The sequence below is a fragment of the Acipenser ruthenus genome, chromosome 1 (genome assembly GCF_902713425.1).
Source record: "Acipenser ruthenus chromosome 1, fAciRut3.2 maternal haplotype, whole genome shotgun sequence".
NCBI lineage: Eukaryota > Metazoa > Chordata > Actinopteri > Acipenseriformes > Acipenseridae > Acipenser > Acipenser ruthenus.
This window is the reverse complement of record NC_081189.1, coordinates 18,980,238-18,998,679: the sequence shown is the minus strand read 5'-3', so window position 1 is coordinate 18,998,679 and position 18,442 is coordinate 18,980,238. Positions and strand designations below refer to the sequence as shown.

At 37.3% G+C, this 18,442-nt stretch overlaps 1 protein-coding gene and 1 long non-coding RNA gene across 2 annotated transcripts; one reads left to right on the top strand and one right to left on the bottom strand.

Annotated features, from left to right (window-relative positions):
• Positions 1–1,026: 1,026 nt before the first annotated feature.
• On the bottom strand, positions 1,027–6,151 carry LOC117970741 (uncharacterized). The gene is made up of 2 exons (XR_009320190.1): positions 3,680–6,151; positions 1,027–2,820 (listed from the first exon to the last, which is right to left on the bottom strand). It is a non-coding gene; the product is annotated as an uncharacterized LOC117970741 (long non-coding RNA).
• A 114-nt stretch (positions 6,152–6,265) lies between these two features.
• On the top strand, positions 6,266–17,150 carry LOC117409244 (4-hydroxybenzoate polyprenyltransferase, mitochondrial). The gene is made up of 8 exons (XM_034014952.3): positions 6,266–6,433; positions 7,138–7,453; positions 8,479–8,645; positions 9,130–9,251; positions 10,908–10,993; positions 11,427–11,560; positions 16,156–16,344; positions 16,808–17,150. Exons 2-8 carry the CDS (start codon positions 7,171–7,173, stop codon positions 16,955–16,957), a joined length of 1,131 nt encoding a protein of 376 aa, XP_033870843.3. The 5' UTR covers positions 6,266–6,433; positions 7,138–7,170; the 3' UTR covers positions 16,958–17,150.
• Positions 17,151–18,442: the final 1,292 nt, after the last annotated feature.

Sequence of the window (18,442 nt, the reverse complement as noted above, 5' to 3'; positions counted from 1 at the left end):
ATACAAACTGCCTTATCCAACCTTACTCAAAGATGAGGAATTGAGTAGCAAACCACTGTACATGATAAATACATAAGGAATACATGACAAATATCCTATTATGTGCTCTCGCTGTTAAAACAGAAGTACACTCCAGCTTGGCCACCTTGCCTCTCTTAATTGCAAGGTGTGTATTTCAAATCTGTGATTGTCACTGCTCTGTAACCAAGCATTTAAACTGAATTAGACCACACCTGACCTGTAGGAAACAATCTGATACAGGTAACGTTTATAAATGTGGATACGATTTAAAAAACTCCATATTCATACAGTCGATTGTATTGTTTTGAGTGAAAATAAAAATACTTGATGCTGTAGTGCTTTATAAGACCCCAGTCTAGCAGGAAATGCATAGCAGGAACCCTCCCCTTCATTATATTAGACTACAGCATGTTGGCACCCACCTTTAGCAGATAAAACAAGAAATATATACTATATACATGAGTGTGTTTAATGTATTATTCTCTAAACACATTCAAATGCAGTTACATTTCCACCCAGAGTAACTAATTATAGGTATTGGAATTGTGTTTGTAGAGCAGTAATTACCCCATGAATGAGACTGTGAGGTAATTACTGTACTACTTTACAAGTACAGTATTGGGAACCTTACAAAGTGGGAACAGCTACAGACAATAAATATGGCAATAGACTGATTTTGCTATTGAATTCATCGAGAGACAAACCAATTGTGAAATGGCCCTTTAAAAAAACAAAAACACACACACAAAAACAATCATACTGTAGCATTACACACAGAGCCCATGTAAGACTGTGCTGGATTCCACTTCCCTCTCAGCATCACACAGTGTGACTTGGAGCAGGCCGCTTGACCCCACAGCTGTAAAATGGAGAGGACAGGGAAACAAGATAAGCCATACTCTCAACTCAGGGGTTATTTAAAGATTTTGTTTTTAAGTTTCGATTAATTAAAATAATGCTTTGTATGAATGTCGTTAAAGAAGACAGACAGCAGACTAGAACAGCTTTGTGAAAATCAAACTGTTTTTATTCATTCTTTGAATATTTTTATTTATTTATTTATTTATACAGGAAATTAACCCATTGAGGCACAGGCCTCATTTACAAGGGGGTCCTGACACAGACACAATCATACATAAAACAACACAATTAATATTTGTGTGGTCCAGCCTTAGACAGTAACGACAAATGAACAAAGGAGCAGTAATACAGCAGGGTTTTTTGTTTTTTTTTTCAATGTGGAATAAAAGAAAAGCAATAGCAAGGGGTTTTAAGAAAATCCCCAATACGCTCTTTATAACCAAAAAATGAGAGGTTATCAAATTCCATTCTTAAACCACGTGAAAAGGTGTTCCAGGTTTTTGGGTTAGGCTGGATATCCAGGTTTTAAATAAAATACAGTAGAAGAGCTATAATTCTCACTTGTGTATTTAACTCTTACAATGACATGTAATATATCATGAACTACTTAAGCTGCAGAAATCAGAAATTAACCTATATCTTTTCACAAGCGGATAAACTACCATATCACCTGCTAAGGAATTTCTTGCAGTGCTGCTGCAAGTCAGTGCTTTCAAAACAGTGTCCTGCAGCAAAGCACTTGGAGTACACAAGATATTGTATTTTTGAAATACACTGTCATTCAGTGGAACAGCGGGGATCAATGTTAAAAACAGTAGTTTTCCATTAACACATGTAATTAACAGTTCTTGTGAATACACTTCCCTTTATCAGGTACACCTCTCTTTAAGGAAAAGCATTATTCAGACTACTATAAATCATTTCTCGATACAGTACAGAGGTGTTATCTGGAAGTCACTGTCAGTGAACCTGGTCCCAATAAAACAGGTATTTTTTTGTATTTGTTTAATTTACTTACACCATCCATTAGTCTGTTTAGTAGACATTGAACTGTATGTATAGTGTCTTCAGACAAAGATAAAACATTCCAAAACACTTCTTATAAAACAACAAAAGGTTGTGCGTTATTAGAGAATGTCACCAAAGCATGCTAAACTTCACTCCTGTATTTTCCTCCATATTACAGCACCAGCTTTTTTCCCATCAAAATAAACAGTATCCCACAATTTGCATTGCACTAGTTCATAAATCCTATCTGCAAACATAAAAAATAGTAATGAAGTATACCGTACCACATACGTTTTTAAACAAACGTTATTTAATACTTAAGAGCAGTGGGATTATTACTGCAGTAGAGGCAAAGTTAAAGCTTTTAAAATGGAGATCCAGCAAAAAACAGGAAGTTATTGACCAGTGGTGCTTTAAATTTGCATTGCAAATAATATTAGTCAGATGGCGCCCTCTGGTGTTCTTTTTTTTGGGTGTAAATAAAAATAATCGCACTACATCCTCATGTCTACTCAAACCCAACACAAACCAAAACTTTAGTCTCCAGATATATGTGGGGTGTTGTACTGTACAGCACCACCCGGACTTTATAAAATCCACACTCCAGGTTCTCAGGTGTACAGTACGAGACAAAGCAATATAAATCAGCAAGAGGATTGTTGGAACAATACAAACAGAAAGCAGGGCAAGGTCAGTCCTCTTCAGTTGTTATCTGCTTTGTGACGGAGGTTTACAAGGACCCTGAAATACAGCAGCAACAACATTATACCGTATTGGGAGATAATGCTTGGTGTAAGCAAACAGAATAAAACAGCCGTTCCTGGTTTTCAATCAAATATCGTGCCTACAAATTAAAATCAAAATCTGTCATAAAACCTGTCCATCATCCAAAAATACAAGGTCTTCTGCTTAACTGGTCGAGTCTGCTTTCTGAAACAAACGGGATTTAGCTTTATTTTTTTTATTTTTTTTATTTCTTAGCAAACTCTCTTATCCAGGGCGACTTACAATTGTTACATCACATTATTTCACATTATACAGATATCATATTATTTTTTACATACAATTACCCATTTATACAGTTGGGTTTTTACTGGAGCAATCTAGGTAAAGTACCTTTCTCAAGGGTACAGCAGCGTCCCCCACCTGGGATTGAACCCACGACCCTCCGGTCAAGAGTCCAGACCCTTAACCACTACTCCACACTGCTGCCCTGCATTATGAGCTAGTGCAGCACACAGTATCTTCACTGACAGTCACACCGCTTAACAGTATGAAGTCATTTCAGTATTTTCAAAGCCAAAAGAATAAGCCCTTTATCTTGGAAGAGCTTTTAAATGATTCTGTATGAAGAAGCAAACAACTGGCGTACTGGTATCACCGGACAAACTATTAATCTTGCTAAAAAAATGAGATGCTTACTTACGAATATAACTTTGTTCCTTAAATAAAACCTTGAGCAGTGAATTTCAGCACCTTATGCAAGAGGTTCCCAAGCTTTCTTGGCTCAAGGTATCCTGAATGAGGACCCCCACCCAATGAATCCACAGAAATGTGATTCACCTTGCAATCACCCTCCTTCGTTATATAATAGCCCTTCTAGCAAAGGCAATGTAAGACAGAGCTGACGTCAAGACGTAAGTGTTGCATGTGAAATAATCCTAATCATCCAACAGCAGCACTTATTAAATTGATCCGCGCCTTAGAAATACAGCTTTTTCAGGGTTGTTCTGTATGTTCTAGGACTATTGTCCAATGACAGTATAAAAGTTTGAAAACCTTACTGTACCTTATTTAAACACTACATCGACATTGTGGTCTCCCAATGCAGCAAACTTTTCTGTCACACATGTATAAAGGTCCCCGGTATCACGTAGCTGTTGCACCAGGTCCTTCGCAATCAAAATCTTTGCCAAGGAGGGCAGCAGTCCTTCTTGAACCTGGCCTACATTCCTCAGACAGGCTTTGATCCTTTCTAAGCATGTGAGTGCTTCCTCAGACGTTGTTACTGGGAGGGTCACACAGGGCTGAAGGAGTCTGGTCACTTCTGTACTCGTGTTTCCATCATAAATGTCAGCAGCCCTCGGGGTTATCTTCTGAGGTCTTTGGATTCCCATACCACCTTCACATCCTCAAAAACAGGGAATGTGCTCAGCAGGGCCTGAAACTCCGTGGCACGGAAGACGAGATGAGAATGGAACGGTTTGTAATCCAGAAGCACCATGAAGGCAAGGTTTTTATAATCCGCAAAGTGAGTGACCAACTTCATAAAATATTTTTCATGTTTCCACACCATCTGCGTTTGTTTCTCATAGGTTCTGGTGGCTCACATAACTCCACAGCTTGGTTGTAGACATATCCAAAGCACTCTTCAGTGTGGAGCCTTCAAAGAGCCTCTGTTGTGTCCCCAATTAAATCCATTGAATCTGCTTGGAGAGCTCTCAGAGCACACAGGCCAGTCCACAAATCCATTGAATCTGCTTGGAGAGCTCCCAGAGCACACGGGCCAGTCCACAAATCCATTGAATCTGCTTGGAGAGCTCTCAGAGCACATGGGTCTGTCCACAAATCCATTGAATCTGCTTGGAGAGCTGTCAGAGCACACAGACCAGTCCACAAATCCATTGAATCTGCTTGGAGAGCTCTCAGAGCACACGGGCCAGTCCACAAATCCATTGAATCTGCTTAGAGAGCTCTCAGAGCACATGGGTCTGTCCACAAATCCATTGAATCTGCTTGGAGAGCTCTCAGAGCACAGAGGCCAGTCCACAAATCCATTTAATCTGCTTGGAGAGCTCTCAGAGCACACGGACCAGTCCACAAATCTCTTTGTATGCGCAGAGAAAGAAAACTCAAAATCATCTGGAAACTCTTAAGACCCCTGTCTCTGGATCGTCCAGCCACTCAGCCAGAGTTTTGTTGCAAAAAACAGTTAACACTTCATTGTTTTCAAAGACTGTCTGAACTGCTCTCTCTTTAAAGCATTACAGGATTTCCTCTTAAGACACTGTACTGTGATGGTTCAATTTTGTATTGTAGGTTGACAAAACTAGTTCACAAAAAAAGCCTGACTTGAGGAACGTTTGCTCCTTGTATTAAAACATGATTTAAAAAAACACAAAACACAGCATTAGGGAAATATGCCTGAACACTAACACCTGTTAACTGATCAGACAGAGCACAAGCACCATCATAGGCCTGACTATTTCTAACTACAGCATGAATATTTTGACATGGACTGATAAATGACACAGCTTTCAGCACTCCTGGGTTGAAAATACCATGAAAGCCCAGAAAAAGGTTATTTAATGCTTCCTTCACTGCCGACACAACGTAAAATCAATGCGATGTGCTCTTTAGTATAAAAATCTGCGGCATCGTCTACCTGAATGGAGAAGAACTGCTTCTTGCTGATTTCACTTTTAACAAAATCTGAAAGTTTGATGCAGTTGATCAGGCCTGTACAGATTTCCTGTGGAGCAGATTATTTGGAACAGAGCATTGCTTGGATTGTTGTAAACTATATATCAAGGTCTGGTTATATTTCTTCAGCATTTCCAAAAACTCATCAGTCTCCCTCTGCGAAGTGGCTCCCAAAAGGCACCGTCTTGCTTTCCCAAGAGGTCAGCAATATCATTCAGGCGTTTTAAAATTTCACGATTTTATTAAACCTTCTAATTATGCTGTTTAACATTGTCCGTTTGAGCAACCACGAGCGATTCACTACAACTTGCATAACCAAATGTTTACCAACCCATGTGAAATGTCGTCTGCACAACTCGTGCTTTGTAACAGCTTCACTCAAGTTTTTATTAAGTTGCAGTATTATTTTTTTCCTCCAGATTCTCCAGCAACGCCTCCGTCGTCTCCTAACACAGCATGCACGACCGCTTCTGTTAATCTGACGCGCTCATCCTCGTTATTTTAGTAAACCAATCAGAGGAAAACGTTTTGTTGACTTTGCTTTCCATACTGTTGTACAAAATCTTTTTATGGCTGGTGTCTGTCTGCCGAGACTGTTTACTTCGCGCTGATATTTTGGGTACAATGTACAAAGGGGATTTTTCTGTAAAAAGTCGACGGAGGTTATCTGCGTATTACCATCCATGGAGAAGGTTCCTGTCATCAAACCGTCTGTGTTATAATTAAACAAAATGCTTTTAACAACACACTAAGCCAAGCACGTGTTCCCGCGTAGACACATACAAATAAACCCTACCAAGAAACAATGTCTGTACATTCTAGGTTCTGTTAATGCAATGGGTTCCTTATTACTACTGTGTTTGTTTTAGTATATACTTCTTGTTCTATTTTAACTTAAAAAAGAAAAACAATTATCGAATGCTGTTTTGTCGATAATAATATTAATGACATATACAAACAATTGTGTTTTTTTTAAAACTTACATTATTCGGCTCCGGGTGTTACATTAAGATGTTCCGATGCAACAACCCTACACCGGTGACGTGTTAAAGAACTTCCTCTCTGGAAAGAAATTTCCTGTGCTATTTAAAGGTGAAGAACAAAAATGTGCTGAAAGCAGGTAAGGCAGTTTCTTCACTGTTAATGAGGCAATGCATATTCATGTGATTTTAAGTTAAGTGATTGGAACGCGGGTAATTGTAATACAAGAATATCAGCTATATATTTAAATAAACGTAGGCTGAAAATGTGTGTTATACCTTGTGTTTTTATTTATTATTGATGTATGTGTATCACTATTAAAAGATAGGACAAGTTTGTTTTTAGATTTTATTATAGTTGCCCAAGTTAAAAAACAAACAAAAATAAAAACCCAAAAAACGTATTGTACTTAACAATAAAAATACCATTCGAAGATAGAATGTTAGATATCGTAATTGCCAGCAGATGGCAGTAAATATACATTTGAAATATATGTATACGGTACGATAGTTTTTGTTGAGTGTTTTTTTTTTCTAAAAAGTATTGTAAAACGAAAGTAAGAAAAATAGCAATACACAGCATCCAAAGAATATAAACCACAACTCAGTTATTCATCAAATAATGTTTAATTGATTGGGCACAGGTAATTAACAGTATCAGATGATCAAGACCTTTGATAAACATTATACCTGTTTTTGAATGACGTCTTCCTGTGTTAAGAGCCGTTACTGAGACATAGCTATAAAACTAATGTGGGGAGTACAAAAAAAAAAAAAAAAAAAAAAAACACGATGTTTTTTAAATGTATTTATATGACCTCATCTCTATGATTTTTCCCTAAAGGATTCAGTTGGATATGTTAAAAGGAGAAACACTATGAACGTGCCCAAATGTAGAGTTCTACTGGCCCGCCTCTCTGGTGCGTGGCTTCGCTCTAGCTCCTGCCTCTCCTGTGTGTCTCATTTCTCTTCAACAAGCACAGCTTCTCTCAAAACAGAATTTCAAAAACAACAGGGAATCCACCCCTTGCTTCAGCCGGTGCAGAATGTGGTGTTTAATGTGAGAAGGCAGCTCAGCCTATCAGCAGCTGGGATCGTCAATTCAGCACCAAAATCAGCACAGCCCTACCTGAGGCTTATGAGGTTCGATAAACCCATTGGTATGTTCCCATGTGTCAATAAGTCATTACAGTTCAGAAAAAGGAGATGGTAACATAAAGTTTAAAACGGTTGCTTTTACATTTCTAGTGTTGTTTTTAGTTTTCTAAGAGCTATGCAACACCTCAAGTACCACCAACACTTGCATTGTTTTCCTGTCACATTAGGCAGCACTTACAGACAGCCTGTAGAAATTTCAACACTGTGTGGAGAGAGTGTGTGCTGTAGAGTCTGTGCTCATCAATTTACAAATTAAAAAGAACTGGATGCTATTAAATCATTAGGGACCTGGTTGGAATGAAAGACAGTAATGTAAGTGCCACTGCGCCCGAGGGGTGGCAATAAGGTTCCCATTGCAAGACAGTCTCATTATTTAGGTTGAGAGAATAGGGTATTAGAGACATCTGAGATTTAGTTAATCTAGTAATGCAGACTGGCTCAAACTCTCGTGCAGTAGTGAGATTATTATCTCATACTGTTGATAGAAAATAGCAACATTTTGCAGAACAATTGCCATTCTCTTTAAAATAATGGCACAAGCAAAATATTTGGTAAAAGAACACTGACTATAAAGTAAATTAATATTTGGAACCTGTGGGTAGGGTGATCAGTAAAGCAGAGAGTTTAGCAGTAGTGTCAGTGTTCAGAAGTAAAAAAAATAAAATAAAAAATACTCTTCCTTTAGTAGTTCCCTATCCAGCTTCCTCGTGCACAAGTAAGCACCACAACACCACTGGTAAGCCCTCGTGTTTACTGTGAAAACAATTACTTTATTCTTTGTTGATCAATCACTAATTGGATAGAGGTGAAATTTAAAAAAAAAATACTTTCAATCAAACATTAATATCCTGGACTTCATGACAGGCCGACAATCATTTTTCAGGAATCATTTTCATAATTATATTTACTAGGAACAAATTTCTAAAACTGTAGCTAGAGAGACACTTGAGTCACTCAATGTCTCCTTCTTGCTTATACACCGGAAAGGTTCTCAGAAGTGAGAAGTCCCTTTGAATTTATGTTGCAGGCACATGGCTGCTGTATTTGCCCTGCATGTGGAGTATTGGCCTGTCCGCAGAGCCAGGCTGCCTCCCCAATCTCTACATGCTGACACTGTTTGGAACAGGAGCGGTTTTAATGAGGGGGGCTGGCTGTACCATTAATGACATGTGGGACAAAGACTTTGATAAAAAGGTGCGCCTCTCCTTTAACTATTTACAATTTTATGATGTTTCCGTGCTGCGTAACACACCTGTAATTAATACAGTGTTGTAATTTATAATTCCCAGGGTGTTCTGTTGACTTTCCTTTTGAGGCTAGCTAGGGGGAAAAAAAGATCTGTTCAGTTCTGTTTAACACAAACACAATGAAGTATGTAAACATTTTAATATGTTTCATATATTTGCATTGAACATAAGTCATCGCCAATGTATTCCTTTTTTTTGTTTTCCTTTATTCATCCACAACTTCAAACTCTCTCTGAGGTAAAACTATAGAAAACTGATTTGCAGTAAATAAAAAAAAAATCACAAAAACAAATTGCTGTGATAACACTGATGAAGACCGTTTGTCTTGGTCTTATTATTCCCTGAAAGCAATCACAATGGAGGTAAGACTTGGTAAGGACATTCTCTGGCACAGGTTAATGATAGTAACGGTAATGTATTGTATTGTGCAGGTTTCACGGACAGCAGGCCGCCCAATAGCGGCAGGAGAGATCACCCGTTTCCAGGCCCTGGTGTTCCTGGGGGGGCAGCTTAGTCTGGCACTGGGTGTACTGCTGTGTTTGAATTACTACAGGTAATAAAACACACATCGCTTTTCTTTTCTTTTTTGCATTAAAATTAGAGCACAGTTTCTCTGTTATTTTTAAAATTCTTAATTTAAATATTTGTAATTTTTGGTTTATTTAGCGATTAGTTTATGTTGTTTACCATTACCAGAGCATACTTACTGATTACATTAACCTGATTACATTGGCAGGTGACAGAACAGGTCAAGGGTCAGTTTATATATTCTGGTATATTTGTAGAGGGTGGACCCGGGGGGGTTGCTCGAACCATGTCAAGGGCATCAAAAAGGTATTTTTGCACACGTCTTCAGCATGTGGTGCCTGGTTTACACAGCTCTTATTTTTCATCTGCACAACACTTCTGGTTCATGTATGATCATCCACAAATATAGTAAATGCCTCCACAGAATTAGTTCCTTTTGATCTGGAACAACCAATCTAGATTTTTCAGAATGTCATTTACTTTTCAGTATGTTCATGAAAATGTAAACCTAAAACACCAGTGCACACCAAACATACATTTTAAATACTAACAACATAACATACAACACAAACTACGCACAGGGGCGGGGTGTACCCCGCCACAGTTGTATAGAAAATAAATAATGCATGTAAGGACGTTTAAAATAAAGCAGTGAAAAGGAAGTACAAAGCAATATGTGTCAGTTCATATCTAGTGTAATAAATTGTGGGTACATTCTGTATCTGGTAATTATATTGCTTCATTGATTACAAGGTGTATCTGAAGTTATTACCTTAGACAGACATGTCACAGCATGTGCAGTGTGTCCTGCAAAAGAAGCCGTGCGTCACCTACATCCGTTTTAAATGATTGCCTGGAAAATAGCAACTGCTTATCAGTACAACATTTGGGAAACCAGTTGAAGGTGAAGTAATCCTAGATAAGTGCTTGGAAAAGATTATTAACGTGGATTCTATTATTAGAGAGTGGGTGCATGTTTCGTTCTCCCACTATCAAACTAGTGCATATAAAATTTCAAATCATACAAACCGTCCATACATGAGAACATTTAAAACCGTGTATGGACTGGAAAATTGCACAAATACCAAATTGTATTCCTTTGCTAATTGGTCAGACCCAACAGCATGTCATTCTACTGAATCTATGTTGTATTCTACAAGTATCTGAAACTTCCATAGAATGCATCATCCCACAATAAAGACTGTACCCTAATTGCATCGAAACCCTATTGTTTCAGTAATAAAGGGTTTTTTCAGTGAGTCACTGAAGATTTCAGTTTAGGAAATTGACTAAGATAGTAGGTAGAGCATGTAAAACAAACACAATGCTGTGTATTTAGGGTTGGTTTTAAAGTACAGGTTTACTTTTACACACATAAATACATAACATTATGTACCAAAATGAGTTTCAAAATACTGCGCAAATATCCACCACAATGACAAATTCAGTTCTCTATAAACCACTTGGGTCACACAGTTTGGAAGTGCAACTATATATATATATATATATATATATATATATATATATATAATAATATATATATATATATATATATATATATATATATATATAATATATATATATATATAATATATACATATACATATATATATATATATATATATATATATATATATATATATATATATATATATATATTGTGTCAATGTTTCTGTTACAGTATCGCCCTTGGGGCTGCTTCACTGTCTCTAGTGGTAACCTATCCTTTAATGAAGAGAATTACATACTGGCCACAGTTGGTTTTAGGTAAGCCCGTGTACATTACCTTACATTCAAGCTGTATGATTACTGCCTACATCATTTAGAATGTTTGTTCAAATCGGGGTCGCTCATTTTAGGGTATGATCATATACTGTCCATTTTTAACCCCCTACTCAAATTAAATAAAAGCAAACAAATCAATTTGGCAGCTGTCTCAATAATTGCTGGTGTTGGTGATTATTTGTAAAAAATCTTGTAAGGAGTATGATCGAGCTATTAATATTGTTGCAAGTGCAGCTGTACTCACTGGCAGCTAAATCCAAATCTAATCTCTCTACTTAACCAACTGAGACTTTTTCCTTGCTGTGTTTCTTCTGTGTTTCCCATGCACAAGTCTAATTTGTGTGTGTTCAGTGGAATTTAACCTCTTTGCAGTATTCAGCACTAAACAATGTGTTTTTTTTTTCTTTTCCTGTAGGTCTTACTTTTAACTGGGGAGCACTCCTGGGATGGTCGGCAGTTAAGGGGTCCTGTGGTTGGTCAGTTTGCCTTCCTCTCTATTTCTCTGGGGTTATGTGGACATTGATATACGACACCATATATGCTCATCAGGTAAGAGAACAGGTCTCTCGTAAAGAAGTGCAAAGCACGTCCAGTGAAGAAATGCATGACTTATTAAGAACGCTTCCCTTGTATCTGTTGTAATGCTTTGATCTCCCTAGCCTTATATTAGGCAGGGAATTCATCAAAGCATTTTTGTCTTGATTTGCCATAGAAATCATTGTTTCTGCCCTCTGGACTACAGAGAGGATAAACCATTCTATTAAATCACATTGGTATTCACACCAGTTTACTGTTTTACTGATGGTACAGTGAGTATTTAATTCTCTGGGAGACTACCAACCAAGTCGGTTTGTGGGTTATTTTTTTTTAAATTATTTTCAGGTCAAGCCTAGTACTTATAATGTTGTTCAAAGATGAAGTTATCTCAAAGCTAGGTTTTCAGCAGGCTGTCCTTGACCCAGCCCAGGCAGTGCACCTATATATACTGTTGTGCTGGGATTCAATTACTAATTAATTATTCACTTGAATCCCAGCACGTGAATTAATTATGTGCAACCTCGTGCTCACATATTATATACTTTAAATACACGTGAAGTGATGTGCAATCCCGTGCCTAAATACAATTATACATTTTAAATCGCATGTGAAACACAGACCCGTTTATATCCCGTTTACCAATGCCTATACACCAACATTAACACAGCACACGCAACATACAACACAGAAATGCACACATGGGCGGGGCACATTGCCACAAACATGAATGAATCTTTCCTTGTTCCAGCTAGTGTTATCTGTAAGCATAATTCCACGTGATAATTACAGTTCAGACAACAGTGTTGTCATGAAGTGTTTGTTGGTAGCTATTATTATTTATTTATTATTATTTGTTTATTTAGCAGACGCCTTTATCCAAGGCGACTTACAGAGACTAGGGTGTGTGAGCTATGCATCAGCTGCAGAGTCACTTACAATTACGTCTCACCCGAAAGACGGAGCACAAGGAGGTTAAGTGACTTGCTCAGGGTCACACAATGAGTGGGATTTGAACCAGGAACCGGGGACCTCCTGGTTACAAGCCCTTTTCTTTAACCACTGGACCACACAGCCTCCTAGCTAGCAACAATCCTTGCAGGCAGGATTATTAACTACCTTATGTTTATTAACCTGCATTCTATAACACAAAACGGCTGAAGTGTTTACACTTTTACGTACTGGAATTTTAATGATTCACCTCTCCAAGTTAAGCAGTGATGGTATAAGCTGTGTGAAGCTAAGCAGCTGCTTTATTTAGAGCAAAAGCGGATAATAATCTTGATTTATTGAAAACATGCATTGCTTTATTAAGGGGTAGTTGCTTAAAGGGGGCGGGGCTTGGCTGCCTTATGGATCTCCTGCAACTAGAGGGAATAATAACCTAAAACATAATCTTGACAGGTATAAATGGCCATGAGCAAAATAAACAGGTCATTATTATTGAAACCATGTTCACGATATTTAAGATTAAAGTAATGAATTCAAATATGTTATGTTTGTTTTGGATGGCTTTTTTAAAATAATTCTCTTATCCTATGTAAATTTTTTTTTTTTTTTAATTGTACATTCAATGACAAACATTACGACTGAAAGTCTTCAGTGACATTGAGAAGGAGCGTAAGCTTATAATTTCCTCTTGGGTGAAAACAGCGGACTCGCCTTCAGCTCTCTCACTGTTTACCCTCACGAAACATGATCAGCTGACAGAGAAAACCTAGTCCTGTTTAAACTCTTAGATCACATTGCTTTTGAGTTAAAAGAAAATACTATTGTAATTCTAACATAAAAAAAGAAATACTCTATTATAAGAAAAACGTTTCTAAATGTCTAAGGCACTGTTATTACAATTTATGCCTTTGAAAATCATTGAAAAATGTGTTTGTATATCTTAATAGTACTGTGTAAGGTAAGGCTGTCACACCCTGGATTTTATTTTTATAGCCTATAATTCTATAGCACTAAAGGGCAGTTAATATTTGACTGAATTTTGTTCACATAGATCAAAGCATAAATAAAAAAAAAGAAGCTCAATAAATAGCCAAGGCTATAATCAGAAACGAACCTTCTTGTTGTAAATGTGGTTTCCCATCTGTCACCACCAAAACATAATGTACTTGGTGACAAAACACAACTACGTCTCTATCGGATCAAAACATTTAGAAAAACAGCCAAGTTAGAATAAAGGGTCCAGCCATATATAGAAATCTACGAAATGTATAAAACTTGAAGCTAACTTTCCCCCCTCCACGCACTATTTTTACTGCAACAGTAAATGCTAGCAAAATGAATTAAAAAATGCTGGGGGAGGGGGCAAGCTAGTTAAGATTCCACACATTGACTGCTGATTTAATCTAATTAGTAACATTTTGATATGCATGTGGTATTAGAGTGTCTAATCTGTGCAGAAACATTCGTAGAATGGCTGTCAGACAATTAGGACAGTTGTGCGGATACCCTTGGTTAATATATATTAGGATCATTACAGCACAGGCCTGTTCATGATACAGGAGACACCTTTGAAATAACATAATACTCCTTGTATACTTTTCACATATTTTTATTGCATGATATCACACTTTAATGACATTCCATTTTGACTGTTGATAAATTTCCACTTCTGCTGTCTGGCAATACTGAGCCAGAAGCATCTATCAGGTGAGTTATTGAAAAAGCGGACAGGTTAAGAAATTAAATGAAAAGACAATAAGTGGAATACTTATTATTGACTTTTTTATTTGATTTTTTTTTGGGGTGGGGGTGAAAATTGTAATATTTATATATTTGTATTGTCATGCAAAATAATTATTAAAAGAAACTTGCATTACACAAAAAAACATTTTGACTATACGTCTTCAATGGCATTGAGAACTGTTTAAGTTAAGAGAATGATGGAGTCTTAAAAAGATAAACCTTAGAAAAACACTCCTTAAAACAGTGTGATAACTTTAAGAAAATAAATGTGCAATAAAAAAGAAATCAGGAATAACTGATTTATGTACTACGAAGTCCTTAATGTAAAGCAAGGCAAAGAGCAGTCGTCTGCATTAACAGAACTGTCAGTCAACAAATGTTCTCTTGAATCAGTCATGCCTTTCATCGGGCTGTTCCCTTGAAGGACATTTCCACAAATGCAATACTGTAAATCTTGGATAATTCTCTTGAAAGTGCCCTTTGCTGCTGATACACTAGCAACTAGCCTATTAATTGCAGAGGTGCAAAGAGAAATGCAGCTTTTAGGCAAATGACAACTGTAAAGTTATTGACCTAACCAAGTCAGATAGTAATGTGTTTTATTACACTAGGGTTTGGTCTTGGAGTCATAGATAAGGTGTCCATAAATATCAGTTGTGAAACATCAACAGCCAACTGAATAGCAGGCTCCATTGTTATCTTAACCAGCTCTTATCCCATGTGTTTGGTAGCAGGTACAAGTGTTAATCTTTTATCTGCTGTATAATATATGAAAATAATTCAGCACTAGGGAATTTGTACAATGGTGTCTTTGCTACAATGTTTTTTTTACATCATAGAGCCCATTTGTTCTGCCACAAAACATAGGAATGAATGTATACATTGGATTCATCAGTGGTCACTGTAGAGTAGTGGTTAGGGCTCTGGACTCTTGACCGGAGGGTTGTGGGTTCAATCCCCAGTGGGGGACACTGCTGTTGTACCCTTGAGCAAGGTACTTTACCTAGATTGCTCCAGTAAAAACCCAACTGTATAAATGGGTAATTGTATGTAAAAATAAGGTGATATCTTGTAACAAATGGGTAAGTCGCCCTGGATAAGGGCGTCGGCTAAGAAATAAATAATAATAATAATAATTCACTGTGTTCTGTGCCACTGTAAACAGCAACTTGATACAGGTCTTGACTAATGTTTTCTTGCTGTTGGTTAGAATCACTATGTCAGGGGTGGCCAAATTTAGCTTTTCCAATCCTAGCCTGTTCTGAATTGTTTAACTGAACCAATTAAACCTCCACCCAGACCCTGTAGTTAATGATCTCATTTTACCTGTTCAACCTGGAGTGGAATGGCCCTCCAGGACCGTGACTGGACACCCCTGCACTATTTCATCTTCTGTTTAAGTCATCATATCCTGGTGACTTCTTTAAAACTTTAAAGCACCCATGTGGTCTCTATTCAAGTTTTTTTTTAATATCATATTTTATTGTTTTCACAAAATAACATCAATAAATGATTGGTTAATCTGCTAGTGTACAATAAAGAAATCCCAAATATTATAGACAAGCTGTGGAACCATCAAGTGGTTAAAATGAAAGGGTCAATTCAAGTTTAAAGTAACCGGGATGTGATGACTGAAACAGAAAATGATATACAAAGTGAATCTAAGCAAGAAGACGTTATTGGAAAACTAGGGTATTGTCACAGCTTCTGTACCCCAATTGTTTGAATGCCATTCTACTTGTATTTCTGTGCAGATCTAGACACTCTTAATGCCACATGGATATCAGCATTTTACTTTGGGTCGATTAGATTAGGAGAAATAAGCAGTCAAAAAGTGAAATCTTGAATAGCTTCATCCAGCTGCAGCAATAAAAATGGGAGCTAAAGTCAGTTTTTTTTCTTTCTTTCTTCCCCAGGACAAGGCAGACGATGTCCTTGTGGGTGTGAAGTCCACTGCTCTCCGGTTCCAGGAGCAGACGAAGCCCTGGCTGTGTGGGTTTAGTGTGGCGATGCTGTGTGGACTGATAGTGACTGGGGTCAACTGTGACCAGACTCTACCCTACTATGGAGCGCTGGCTGTGGTGGGAGCTCATCTTGCATACCAGGTGAGATTACTGCACCCTGGTAGACCCGATTAGCCAAAAGTCTGTTTGTGCCCACCCCTTCACTGGCTTCTTACGTGTCAATTATCAATCAGCTTCTTCCCCTATTGACTGACATGCTTTCATCCAGTAACATGCTTTGAACTTGAAGACACTACTGAGGTGAAATGACCAAGGAGGTAACGCAGTAACAGATTTCCAGGAAGGCAAGGCAAACAAACTGAGAGCCTTCTTTAACCTTGTATAGTACCAGATGCCTGTATTAAAAATCAATCTTGTGGCAATAAATAACGGGGAGGGGCGGGGGTTATACAGATTATTCTGCCTTTTAGTGCAACTGTTATAAAAATTGTAAAGGGGTACTTGAGCAGAAACCTTGAGACAGAATGGGTAATTAAAAAAAAATAAAAAACTTAAAACCACTGCCATAAACAATTGATTAGATCATTTTCTTTTCACCTTGCAGATTTACTCATTGGATATCAACAAACATGAAGACTGCTGGAAGAAATTCACTTCTAATCGAACTCTGGGACTTTTGCTGTTCGTGGGAATAGTTCTGGGAAATTTATGGAGAGCAAGAAATAACAATAATGTTTTAGAAAAGGCTACATGAAAAAAATAAGAAGTGCATTCAAACTGAGGGTCGACATTGACTATTTATACTGTACTTTTAATAAATGTATTTCAGAACCTGATATTGTATATTGTCCAAACTGCAGTGTGTTTTAATTGGTGTACACAGAAGAAGTGTATCCTTAGATGGATTGTTTTTTTCACATGCTGATAATAAAATAATTGAATCATGAGTATATTACAACGCCATTCCTTGTGAGGGTCGTCTAGCTTTCTGGCTTTCTATTACCAACCTAGTATCATTTTCTGAAAAAGAAAACGAATAATCATTTTATAAGACTAACAAGAAACAAGGCTGGAAAAATAGGGGGACTTTACACTGGAGAGAAAGCTTTGGAAATTGGACCCAGTCTGGACTTTATTGGAACAGTTAAGTTAATAGTTTATTGGTCATGTGTTTTAAGTAGATACCCCCTAATAAGATGTATTAGTGCAACAGTCAGAGGTTTTAGCATTCTATATGCATCAACCAGTATTTACTCTCAATTTATTTATAGTCTATAATATTTCCAGAGTATGTCAGACTGCATCAAACCTTTGGACTCTGGTGTCTATGTCGAGATAAGACTCGGGGGCTGCAAACACACAGTATAAAATGAGTTCCACTTCCTCCTGAAGAGCACTCTGTATTGAAGCATCCAACGAGAAAGGTAGTGAGTCAGATTTTTTTTTTTTATATATATAGAACGTGTTTTATTGCTTAAATATTTTTATGAAGTAAAATACACTGAATAGACTGCCATAAAATGTCAGATGTTTGTTACAAACTTTATACACAAAGGGTTCAATTTTAAAGCCATTTTTTTATCAATTGTTTTTTTTTTTTTTTTTTTAAAGTCAATTGACTTCATTTTCTGAAACGTCACAAATGAAAACTTGAACCACATTGATATGTAGCGGATGTAATGATGTATGGTGTTTTAGATGGCCTTTGTTTTGTGAATGTGCAAATAATAATACTTCTCTTTTTTTAACAGTATTTATCTGAAAATGGCAGCTGTCACTTCCCAGCCCCAGTATGGTGCTGGCTACGCCCCCAGCGAGTTTCAGACTGGAGTTCTGGACTGCTGCGATGACTGCGGGACTTGTAAGTTACCGGAGGCTGCGTGTGAGAATAGCAAATAAAAGAACTGGACAGCAGAGCAAAGATAATAAATAGCAGCATCAATACTGAAACACAACGAGCTAGATTGGCAAAGCCATTTCATCCAAATGAATGCTTATCCTGCCAGCGGGGATAGTGTCTGATAGTGGATGGTTCTGACTGTCATACTTAAATGTATTATTGTATCTTGAGAAACACTCCTCATTATAAAGCTTCATTCCTTAAAACAAGTTGTTGAGGATAGAATAATGCTGGTTAAGGTGGCCTGTTGTTGACACATGAACAGTACTGACACCTGTAATTGTTTATCTTAAAGTAAGTGAATGCTGAAATATTTTTTGTATTACAATTTTTAGAAGA

Excerpts from the sequence above, each read along its gene's own strand:
- LOC117409244 (XM_034014952.3), top strand. The coding sequence starts at position 7,171 with ATGAACGTGCCCAAATGTAGAGTTCTACTGGCCCGCCTCTCTGGTGCG. Across the intron at positions 7,454-8,478 it reads GAGGTTCGATAAACCCATTG|GCACATGGCTGCTGTATTTG; the intron begins GTATGTTCCCAT and ends TTTATGTTGCAG. Across the intron at positions 10,994-11,426 it reads CTGGCCACAGTTGGTTTTAG|GTCTTACTTTTAACTGGGGA; the intron begins GTAAGCCCGTGT and ends CTTTTCCTGTAG.